Here is a 12896-nt window from a genome sequence, read left to right as displayed (position 1 = left end):
TGTCATCCAATGGTCTCTCTAATTTGGTAATTGGAGAAATAGGTCCAATATTATACAATCCATATACAAAAGTTCAGCTTGTTTATTCATGACAGTGTCTGGCTGTGTACAACATTATGGTCTTGATATCTTGCTTCTTCTATTTCAGCCTATTTGTAGTACTGTTTATTTTGTTTTTACAGTATACTATGTTTTTTTTTAAATAGCTTACATATTTTAAAAGTATTTATATACCCAAAAGTAAATGTAGACAATTAACTTGGGAGGTTGCTTGTAAGAGAACAACAAAGTGTGAGACTGAATGCTTTGCTTGGCGTTTGTATCAAGTTACCACACTAAGAGCCAAGATCTTAAGCTCTATTAAATACAAAACAAACAAAAACATTTTATATATTTATGTTCATTTAAGAAAATATTAGTAGTGATGTATTATTTTGAAATATACAATTAGTATGTTTGGAGTTATTTAAAATTTATATTGAAAAAAAGTTTGTACTTTCAGTATTGCCATAGACAAGCATCTACATAAGACTGTTAAATTGACTGTTGTTTTATATCAAACAACTTTTATATAACTCATTTTTATTGTCATAATATTTTATAAATTTTAAAGAATATGACAAAAAAGATATTGTAGGTATTGAAGAGGGGGTCTCTGGGAGGAGTTGAGGTACAAAAGGAAAACAAGAATGTGATTTAATTCTATTTACTTAAAATATGTTTTTAAATGTTAACAAATTCAGATAAACTGAAATCATGTAACTTTTCTCATCATATTACAATAAAACTTTAAAAAAAATTGGAAACTAAAAAAAAAAAAAATGATTGATGTGGGAAAGCCCACCATACTGTGGGAAGAGCCAGTCTGGGCAGTGTAAGAAAGTAGGCTAAGAAAACTATGGGAACAAGCCAGTAGTAGGCCATATTCTTCCATGGCCTCTGCTTCAGTTCCTACTCTAATCCCCCCCCCCATATGGACTATATAAACTGTAAGCTAATAAACTCTTTCCTTTGAAAGTTTCTTTCAGTCAAGGTGTTTTATCACAGCAATAGAAGGCAAAATAGGATAATCATAGTATCTACTTAACCTTACATGGGATGGCTTATTGTTAAATAATTAGGCTCTATGATACACACCATTGTATACGCGGTCAATTGTTAACTAAAACATGACACGGAACACGATTTTATTCCACTCACAGACACTCATGTAGCCCAGACTGGCTTCAAACTTGCTATGTAGCTGAAAATGACCTTAAACTGCTTATTCGCCTGTCTCTACTTCCCAAATGCTAGGATTACAGGTATATGCCATAATGTCTACTTTTAAGTGGTTTAAATGTCTACTTTTAAGTGGATTTGAACTCAGAGCTTTGTGCATACTAAGTAAGCACTCTACCAACTATACTACACGCCCTGCCCAAAACTTCTTAAATGTTTATTTTTAACCTTTAATTTTTTATTAACATTATATGTACATAGAACACTAATTGGATTTAATGTCATTGTTCAATGTAACAGCTTAATACAGCTTGCATTTTTCATTGCATTGTTGACTATTGCAATAGCCCTACCTCCCTGTATTCCCCTAATATATTCTTTCAATTGATATTAATACTCCATATTAACACAGACACTTTTTAACAACTACATGTGATACTAGTGTCTTTGTGTCTAGTTCCTTTTGTTCATCTTTAATGTCTTCTAGTTCCATCCAATTTGCTGCAATAAGACTTCATTCTTTTTTATGGCTGAACATATTCCATTTTACATATTTCAAATGTCCTTTTTATTCAGTCCTTTATAGACAAGTACCTCAGCTGATTCTATCTTACCTAATGCACACTATAAGTGCCACAATAAGTAAAGGAATATAAGAACCACTTTGCTATGTTGACTTCATTTGCTTTCCATGTGAACTCAGAACAGTACATTGTAAGGCAGCTCTATTTTTAGGTAGTTTGGGGTGGGGGTTGGGGGGAAGGTTTCCATATGGTCTTCATAATGGCTGTACTAATTAAATAATTCCCATCAATAATAAATGAGTTGCTTTTTTTTTTTTCAACTAAAAATAGATCTGACTTCAGATCAGCTATACCACTCATGGGCATATACCTGAAGGAAGTTAAATCAGGTATCAGAGACACACTTGAGCATACATGTTTATTGTTGCACTATTCACAGTAGCAAAAATATGTAACTAAGGGGCTATGGAGACACTCGGGCTACCCACATGGAAGTTAACAGCTGTTTGTTAACTCCAATTCTAGGGATCTGCTGCCCTCTTCTGGCCTCTGTGGGCACTGCATGCATGTGGTATACACACACATGCAAGAAAACATACATAAAAGAAATAAATTTTACATTTTAAAAAATATGGAACCAAGATTTCAATAAAGGTTAATTGATAAAGAAAATGTGACAAACATGTACAATGGAGTTTTACTCACCCACAAAGAAGAAAAATTATATCATTTGAAAATGGATGAACTAGAGATCATGATGAATGAAGTAAGCCAGACTAAAAGAAATGTCATGTTTTTGCTTCTATGAGGAATCTAGAATTAAATATAAATATATCAACCAGCCACAATAGCATATGCCTATAATCCCAGCACTGGAGAGGCAGAGGCAGGAAAACTGGCAAGAGTTTAAGGCCAGTCAGGTCTACTACAGAGCACATTTCAAGAGAATTAGGGCTTCATGGAAAGACCCAGGCTCAAAAAGATATAGGTATGGTGTGGTGCGGTGTGGTGTGGTGTGGTATGGTGTGGTGTGGTGTGGTGTGTATGTGTGTGTGTATATACACGCATATTAAATGTCACATATATGCATGATATGAAATTAAAATAAAGCCTATGAAGGGGACAAATGTGTGAGATAAGGGAAAAAGAGAGTTCATTTGAGGAAGAAGACAAACAAAATATTCCATGCTTCTCTAATATGTAGAATTTGGGTAGAACTCTCTATACATGGACATATATGTGTATATGCATATGGATAAGACACAAAGTCACCAGTGATGGAGAAAATAAAAAGGAGAGCAATGGTACAATGATATAGTAAATACCATAACCAAACCACTTATTTTATGTAACAGCTTTAAAAGGTAACTATAAAAGTTCCAAATGGGCTGGCAAGAGAATAGATAAAGTATTTCTTGCAAAGCCTGAAAACCTGAGTTTGCATCTCATACCCACATGGTGGAAGGAGAGAATTGACAGAGATGACTCTTCTAACTGTCCTCTGACCTCCATGTGTGAGCTAGGGCATGCAGTGCTCACATGTGTACACCCACACCTACCTCCATACAAATAAATAACTAACTAACTAAATTAATTAATTAATTAATTAATGGGATTTTTTAAGACTTTTAAACAAATGAGCAAAACCAGTCCCCATTATTCACACTAGCAATTGATTTGTGGGTGGAAAGGGTTGATAACAGCCATTTCCAACTTTGTCGAGACAGTATCTTTGAGTAGTGATAAGTATTTCCCTATGGCTAATAATACTGGATATTTTCTTCATATATTTGTTGATTATTTATAACTAAAATTAAACTGTTTAGAAAACAAAATGGTCTAGTTTAGTCAATGCTGAAAACAGCTTTTGACACCTGTAAACTCATTACAGTATTTGATCTAGGCTAGTTTTATTTTTGGAATAGAAGCTCATTATGTAGTCCAAGTAATCCTTCTGCCTGTTTCCTATGTGTTGAGAAAACAGGCATGAAATGTTTTTCCAGAAAATATATTTAGGGAATTAGACAAAAGTTCAGTATAGGGATTGGCTTATGAGCATAAATAACCTGAGTTCCATCTCAGAACTCACATTAAAGAGCCGAGGATAGGGGGCATATGCTTGAAATCACCATGCTGAGGGGGGAGAGACAGGTAGATCCCTGTGACTCCCTGACTCACCTAGCCTATGTGGTAAATTTTAGGATAATGAGACCCTGACTCAAAAACCGCAGGCAGCATTTGAAAAATGATACATTCTGTTGTCTTCTGTCCTGTACATACACCACCATCCCCAATGCACATATACAAACACATAGCCCTTCTAGCCTGTGCCTTCTCACAGGGCAGATCATCAGTGTGTCTGCCCCTCTGAAGACCCCATGGTCTGAAGGCCTCCCAGGAGATGTGCTGCACCCAGGGACACAGGAGACAGGCTCCAGAGACACCCAGGCCAGTTAACACCAGAAACAACCAGATTGTGAGAGGCAAGCACAAGACCAAAAGCAACAGAAGCCAACATACTTTGGCACCATTAGAACCCAGTTCTCCCACCATAGTAAGACCTGGCTATACCAACACACCTGAAAATCAGGAAGCTGATTTAAAAATCCTATCTCATGAAGACAACAGAGTTCTTTAAGGAGGATATAAATAACTCACTGAAAGAAATACAGGAAAACATGGGTAAACAGGTAGAAGTCCTTAAAGAGGAAATAAATAAATCCCTTAAATAAATACATGAAAATACAATCAAACAGGTGAAGGAATTGAACAAAGCAGTCCAAGACCTAAAAGTGGAAGTAGAAACAATAAAGAAAACACAAATGGAGGCAACCTTGGAAATGGAAAACCTAGGAAAGAGATCAGGAACTACAGATGCAAGCATCAACAACAGAACACAAGAGATAGAAGAGAGAATCTCAGGTGGAGAAGATACCATAAAAACATTGACACAACAGTCAAAGAAAATGCAAATTGCAAAAGCTCCTAACCCAAAACATCCAGGAAATCCATAATGCAATGAGAAGACCAAATCTAAGAATAATAGGAATAAAAGATTCCCAGCTCAATGGACCAGAAAATGTCTTCAAGAAAATCATAGAAGAAAACTTCCCCAACATAAAGGAAGAGATGACCATAGAGGTACAAGAGGTCTACAGAACTCCAAATAGACTGGACCAGAAAAGAAATTCCTCTCGTCACATAATAATCAAAACACCAAATGCACTAAACAAAGAATTTTAAAAGCAGTAAGGGAAAAAAGGCAAGTAACCTATAAAGGCAGGCCTATCAGGATTACAGCAGATTTCTCACCAGAGACTATGAAAGCTAGAAGATCCTGGGCAGATGTCATACAGACCCTAAGAGAACACAAATGCCAGCCCAGACTACTATACCCAGCAAAACTCTCAATTACCATCGATGGAGAAAACAGGATATTCCATGACAAAATCAGATTTAAACAGTATCTACCAATCCAGCCCTACAGAGGATTCTAGAAGGAAAAACTCCAACAGAAGGAGGGTACCTACACCAAAGAAAAAACAAGGAATTAATCATCTCACAACAAAACCAAAAGGAGAGAATCACTCACACATAATGCCACCTACAACAAACATAACAAGAAGTAACAATGATCTGTCTTTAATATCTCTTAATATCAGACTCAGTTCCCTAATAAAAAGACAAAAGCTCACAAACTGTATACACAAGCAGGATCCAGAATTTTGCTACATATAAGAAACACACATCAATGACAAAGACAGGCACTATCTCAGAGTAAAAAGGGTGGAAAAGAGTCTTCCAAGCAAATGGTCCCAAGAAGCAAGTGGGAATTATCATCCTAATATCCAATCAAAGAGATTTTCAGCCAAAAAGTTTTTCAGCGAAATGGGGAAGGACACTTCCTGTTCATCAAAGGAAAAATCCACCAAGATGAACTCTCAATTCTGAACATCTATGCCCCAAATGAACAGCACTCACATTCATAAAAGAAATTTTACTAAAGTTCAAAACACACATTGAACCTCACACAATAATAGTGAAAGACTTCAACACTCTATTCTCACCAATGAACAGGTCATTGAAACAGAAACTAAACAGAGACACAGTGAAACTAATACAGGTTATAAACCAAATGGATTTAACAGTTATCTACAGAACATTTCAACCTAAAATAAAAGAATACACCTTCTTCTCAGCACCTCATGGTTCCTTCTCCAAAACTGACCATATAATCAGTCACAAAACAAACCTCAACATATACAAGAATATTGAATTCACCCCATGTATTCTATCTGAGGACCATGGACTAAGGCTGGTCTTCAATAACAACAACAACAACAACAACAACAACAAAAAAACAACAGAAAGCTCACATACACATGGAAGCTGAACAACTCTCTACTCATTGATAACTTGGTCAGGAAAGAAATAAAGAAAGAAATTAAAGACTTCCTGGGATTCAATGAAAAGGATGACACACCATACCCAAACTTATGGGACACAATGAAAGCAGTGCTAAGAGGAAAACTCTAAGCTCTTAGTGCCCTCTTAAAGAAATTGGAAAGATCCTACACTTGCAGCTTAACAGCACATCTGAAAGCTCTAGAACAAAAAGAAACAAACACATCCAAGAGGAGTAGAAGGCAGGAAATAGTCAAACTCAGGGCCAAAATCAACCAAGTAGAAACAAAGAGAACTATACAAAGAATCAACAAAACCAAAAGCTGGTTCTTTGAGAAAAACAACAAGACAGATAAACCCTTAGCCAGACTAACCAGAGGGCACAGAGATAGTATCCAAACTAACAAAATCAGAAATGAAAGGGGAGATATAACAGAAACTGAGGAAATTCAAAAAATCATCAGATCCTACTACAAAAGCTTATACTCAAGAAGACTGAAAAATAACTAGATGAAATGGATGATTTTCTAGGCAGATACCAGGAACTGCCTAGAAATCAAGAGCAGGTAAACTAAACAGTCTCATATCCACTAAAGAAATAGAGGAAGTCATTAAAAACCTCCCAACCATAAAAAGCCCAAGACAAGATGGCTTTAATACAGTATTCTATCAGGCCTTCAAAGAAGAGGTAATACTAACACTCCTCAAACTAGTCCATAAAATAGAAACAGAAGGAACACTACCTAATTCATTCTGTGAAACCACAATGACTCTGATCCCTAAACCACACAAAGACTCAACAAAGAAAGAGAATTTAGGACCAATTTTGCTTATGAATATCAATGTAAAAATACTCAATATAATTCTAGCAAACTGAATACAAGAACATAGCAAAACCATCATTCACTATGATCACATAGGCTTCATCCCGGGGATGAAAGATTGGTTCAATATACAAAAATATCCACTAACATAATCTACTAAATAAAAAACTCAAAGAGCCAGGCGGTGATGGAGCACACCTTTAATCCCAGCACTTGGGAGGCAGAGGCAGGTGGATTTCTGAGTTTGAGGCCAGCCTGGTCTACAGAGTGAGTTCCAGGACAGCCAGAGCTACACAGAGAAACCCTGTCTCAAAAACCAAAACCCAAAAACAACAACAACAACAGCAAAACTCAAAGAAAAATAATCACATGATCATCTCATTAGATGTTGAAAAAGCCTTTGACAAAATTCAACACCCCTTCATGTTAAAAGTACTAGAGAGATCAGGAGTTCCATGCCCATGCCTAAACATAATAGAAGTAATATGCAGCAAACCAACAGCCAATATCAAATTAAATAGAGAGAAACTTGAAGCAATCCCACTAAAATCAGGGACTAGGCGAGGCTGCCCACTCTCTCCCTACCTATTCAATATTGTACTTGAAGTCCTAGCCAGAGCAGTAAGTCCACAAAAGGAGATCAAGGGGATTCAAATTGGCAAAGAAGAAGTCAAGGTATCAATATTTGCAGATAATATGATAGTATACATAAGCAACCCCAAAAATTTTACCAGAGAACTTCTTCAGCTGATAAACAACTTCAGTAAAGTGGCTGGATAAAATATTAACTCAAACAAATCAATAGCCTTCCTTTATACAAATGATAAATGGGCTGAAAAAGAAAATAGGTAAATAACACCCTTCATAACAGTCACAATTAATATAAAATATCTTGTTGTGACTCTAACCAAACAAGTGAAAGAAAGAGAGATCTTCCATGCTCATGGACTGGTAGGATTAACATAGTAAAAATGGCCATCTTTTGGGAGGCAGAGGCAGGTGGATTTCTGAGTTCGAGGCCACCCTGGTCTACAGAGTGAGTTTCAGGACAACCAGGACTATATAGAGAAACCCTGTCTTGAAAAACCAAAAAAAAAAAAAAAAAAAAAAAAAAAAAAAAAAAAAAAAAAAAAGGCTATCTTACCAAACATAATCTACAAATTTAACATAATCCCCATCAAAATTCCAACACAAGTCTTCACAGACATGAAAAGAGAAATTCTCAATTTCATATGGAAAAACAAAAACCCAGATAGTGAAAACAATTCTCAGTAATAAAAGAACATCTGGGGGAATCACCATCCCTGACCTTAAGCTGTACTACAGAGCAATAGTGATAAAAACTGCATGGTATTGATACAGAGACAGACATGGTAATCAATGGAACAGAACTGAAGACCCAGAAATAAACCCACTTGACATTTGACAAAGAAGCCAAAAAATACAGAACAGAAAAGAGAAAGTATCTTCAATAAATGATGGTGGTCTAACTGGCTGTCTGTATGTAGAAAAATGAAAATAGACCCATATTTGTCACCTTGCCCAAAGCTCAAGTCCAAGTAGATCAAGGACCTCAAAACCAGATACAATGAATCTAATAGAAGAGAAATTGGGAAAGATCCTTTAACTCATTGGCACAAAGTGGGTGGTGGTGATGGTAATTTCCTAAAGAGAATTCCAATGAGTCAGGCTGTAAGATCAAGAATTGATAAATGGGACCTCATGAAGCTGAAAAGCTTCTGTAGGGCAAAGGACACAGTCAATAAGACAAATCGGCAACCTACAGATTGGGAAAAGATCTTCACTAACCCCACATCAAATAGAGGGCTAATAGCCAAAATATATAAAGAACTTAAGAAACAAACTTCCAAAAACCTAAACAATCCAATACAAACCTGGGGGACAGAGCTAAACAGAGAATTCACAACAAAGGAATCTTAAATGGCCAAGAAGCACTTAAAGAAATGTTCAAAGTCCTTAGTCATCAGGGAAATGCAAATCAAAATGACCCTGAGATTCCTACCATGTTATACCAATCAGAATGGCTAAGATCAGGTGACAGCACATATTGGAGAGGATATGGAAAAAGAGGAACACTCCTCCAATGTTAGTGGGATTGCAAACTGTTACAACCACTCTGGAAATCAATCTGGAGGTTCCTCAGAAAATTGGAACTAGATCTACCTGAAGACCCAGCTATACCACTCTTGGGCATATACCCGAACCACCATACCACAGGAACACATGCTCCACTATGTTCATAGTGGCCTTATCTATGATAGTCAGAAGCTGGAAACAACCTAGATATCTCACAATGGAAGAATGTGTATCGAAAATGTGGTTCATTTACACAATGGAATACTACTCAGCTACTAAGAACAAGGACATGAGTTTTGCAAGCAAACGAATGGAACTAGAAAATATCATCCTGAGTGAGGTTAACTCAGACCCAAAAGAACATGCATGGTATGTCCTCATTAATAAGTGGATATTAGTTCCCCAAAAGTACAGAATACCTAGGGTATAATCCATAGAATGCATGATTCTTCAATCACACTTGGGAGGGAGAAGGAAGCAATCATAGGAGGAAGAGGGAGGGAGGGACCATAGTAGGAAAGGAGAGGGGGAGGGGAAAAGGTGAACATGATCAGGTACTGGGGGAAGAGACAGGAGAGAAGACCTGAGGGCCAACAGGATGAATGGAAATATGCAACCTGAGGGGGAGGGAAGGTGGGAGGACCCTCCAGAATGTAACAGAGACCTGGGAGGTGAGAGACTCTCAAGACTCAAAGGGTGGGACCTTAGATGAAATGCCCTACAGTGGAGAGAAGGAACTAATAGAGTTCACCTCCAGTAGAATGACAGGCTTTGTTGATTCTTTGTTGCCATCCCACAGTCAACTAAGATGGACCCCTGAGATCTTTTAGACACTGAGCCACCAACCAGGCAGCATATTGGAGCTAGTGAGGCCAGACACATTAGCAACAGAGGACTGCCTGGTCTGGCCTCAGTGGGAGAAGCACCTTGAGGCCCCAGGGAGAGGTGAGGCCTCACAGGGGTTGGGTAGGGGGAACATCCTCTTGAAGACAGGGGGCAGGAGGAGCTAGATGAGGAACTGTGGAGGGCAGACCGACTGGAAAGGGGTCAACGACTGGACTGTAAAGAAATAAAAGTAATAAAAACAACCCAAACACACACCCATACATACACCCAGACATAATGATATGCACAAACACATTTTTTTTTTTTAAAGAACACATATTGCAGACACCTTTAAGACTTATCGTATGGCTAACTGAACTTATCTTTTTGGTAAAAATTAACATACTGTACTGGAGGTTGAACCATGGCCTCATGCATGGAAGGTAAGAACTCTAAACATTTATCTTTTTTTTTCTAAGCACTGATCTTTACTCTCAGCTTTGATTGTGTTTTCAATTTGTTGACAGAGTTCTCCAGGAAGTGGGTTCCTTCAAGCTAATGACTCACTTGGCTTTGTGTCTCCAAAGCTTAGCTCCAAACCTAGCTCAAAAGTACAAATGGATTCTCCAGGGTATTTTCTGCACTCACCATTTTGGCCTGGAGATCAAGCAATTTTCTCACACGAAATGGTTTGACTGGAAAACAGAGAGAAAAGTGACTCTCAGCATTTACTTCAGCAGAAGAAGTCAGTCATACTTAATCACCATGTGAGTCATATAATTTCTCAAAACACATTCAAAATATATAATACCTCTTCAGTTAAACCACTGTATAGATACTCTTAGATAAAAGCACTAAAAAAACAATTTTCAGAAAAGGAGTATTGTCACGCAATTCGTGTTAATAGTTATTTAAGTTTATAAAGGATGAAACAAATGCTGGGTCTGTGAAGCAGAAGTAATTTCCCTGGGGTGAAAACACTTACCATTCTCTTTCTTGGTCAGTAAATATAACAAATGGCAAACATAAGGGCACTGTTAAGATAAAAAAGAATGAAAATTGACAATGTTAGTTTGAATAAAATAACACACCATAGCTTCCTCAAATGTCAATCGTATGCTAAGTAAAAGAATTCTAGGCCTTCACTGAACAATAATTTCCTTATCAAAAATGCTCCATACTAGTGATTATGTGAACTGAGATATTTCCAGGCACTTAATGAAAAAGCTGAAGGATGGCACCTAAGTCTAAACACAAAATTCACTGGTGAGCTATACATACTGTTTAGACATAGCTTTAAAGTACGTTTCCACAATGATTTGAATGTGACTGTGTTTGACTATGGCTTATTCCATGAAGTAAGACATTTTCTACTTCTCATCTTCATGAGTTATATGCCCGCATACATGTATGAATGCATGCATCCTTGCATGTGCACACATGGAGATCAGATTTCAATTGTTGAATGCGTTCAATTTTAGATTTTCTGACTAGGTGTTCTCAAATCTGTATGTGACAGTGATTTTATTTTAAAAAAATGGCTTCAATTGGTGACAAGATGAGTGAGAATTACTGTTTTCCCTTTTATGTATGACTACTTGTCTACATATATGTATGTACGCCACATGTCCACCTGGTGCCAATGAAGGCCTGAAGAGAACACTGGATCCTCTGGAACTGGAGTTACAGATAGCTGTGAGCCATCCTGTGGGTGCTGGGAACTAAACCAGATGTGCAGCTTGGCCTTCATGTGGGTCCCCAAAACAACTGGAGCAGGGCCTGTCCCAAAAGCTGTTTCCTAATCATGGGATATGTTCTTTTAGCCGGGTTGCCTTGTCTGGACTCAGTGGTAGAGGATGTGCCTCGCCTAGCAGAGACTTGGAAGTGCCAAGATTGGGGGCTACCCAGGGGGCCCCATCCACTCAGAGGAAAAGAAGAGAGAGATGGGGGGAAGAACTGTGGGAGGGGATGACCAGAAGGGGGCAGTGAGTGGGATGTAGAATGGATAGGTAAAACAGTAATAAAATAAAATGAAAATTATATATAAGAAACAAAGAGTATTCTAGTAATTGAAAACAAAATTACATGTAGAAGTACATTAAAATATTTTAATGTTGCTTCAAAAATAGAAATTTAAGTAATGGTGTAGAAAAAATACTAAGGAATTATATAGCCATGTAAATTGTTGTTTAAATATATAAAATGCTATGAAAAAAGAGTTGCCTTGGTCATGGTGTCTCTTCACACAACAGAGCCCTAACTAAGACACTAAGATACAAAATTAAAACTTTTAACCTTTAGAGTGATGGCTCAGAGGCTAAGAGCACTTGTTCTTCCAGAGGATTCCAACATCACACAACAAAGTGGCTCAAAATCATCTGTAACTCTAGTTCCAAGGGACCTAATGCCCACTGTGACTTCCTTGAATTCCTGTCTGCACTAGGTGCAAATATATACACTCAGGTGTATACAAATACACATTAGTACATTTTTGAAACTTTTGTCCTGGTTTCCCACTTTGAAGCATTTTATTCTATTTTATACTATTCAAAAGATCATTTTCAGTGATGCCTCACTTTCCATGGGGTAGACAGAATTCTTTTGTTTGCAGGGCTCTGTACATGTTAAGTAAAAGCTGTCTCTGAGTTCTAACACCAGCCAATTATACCATAATTTAAGCAACAACTTGTCTACAGTCTGGCAAATAGGACCCACTCAATACAGTTTTTATTAAGTTGCTGGATGACTAATCTTCATTTTAAGTGTCCATCTGCTAAAGGAATAGTTCACTTGATGGAGGTTTTACCTATCATGCATAAAAGCTCTGGGTTTACATACAGGTCTGCTGGTTCAGATCCTGGCACTCTGATGGTAGAAATAAGATCAGAAGTTTAAGATAGTCCTCAGTTACATAGCAAATAGGAAGTTGGCCTGAGATACTTGAGACCCTGTCACAGGCAGATGGATGGATGGATGGATGGGTGGATGGATGGGTGGGTGG

At 37.4% G+C, this 12896-nt stretch overlaps 1 protein-coding gene across 1 annotated transcript in view; it reads right to left on the bottom strand.

Annotated features, from left to right (window-relative positions):
• The window catches only part of Cenpi (centromere protein I), a 55244-nt gene that overhangs the window by 27813 nt on the left and 14535 nt on the right, over window positions 1–12896 (bottom strand). The window contains 2 exon segments of the mRNA XM_031368296.1: window positions 10544–10590; window positions 10881–10929. Coding sequence (XP_031224156.1) covers window positions 10544–10590; window positions 10881–10929 — 96 coding nt within the window.

Source organism: Mastomys coucha, chromosome X, assembly GCF_008632895.1.
Source record: "Mastomys coucha isolate ucsf_1 chromosome X, UCSF_Mcou_1, whole genome shotgun sequence".
NCBI classification, from domain to species: Eukaryota; Metazoa; Chordata; class Mammalia; order Rodentia; family Muridae; genus Mastomys; species Mastomys coucha.
This window is presented reverse-complemented; position numbering and strand designations above follow the sequence as displayed.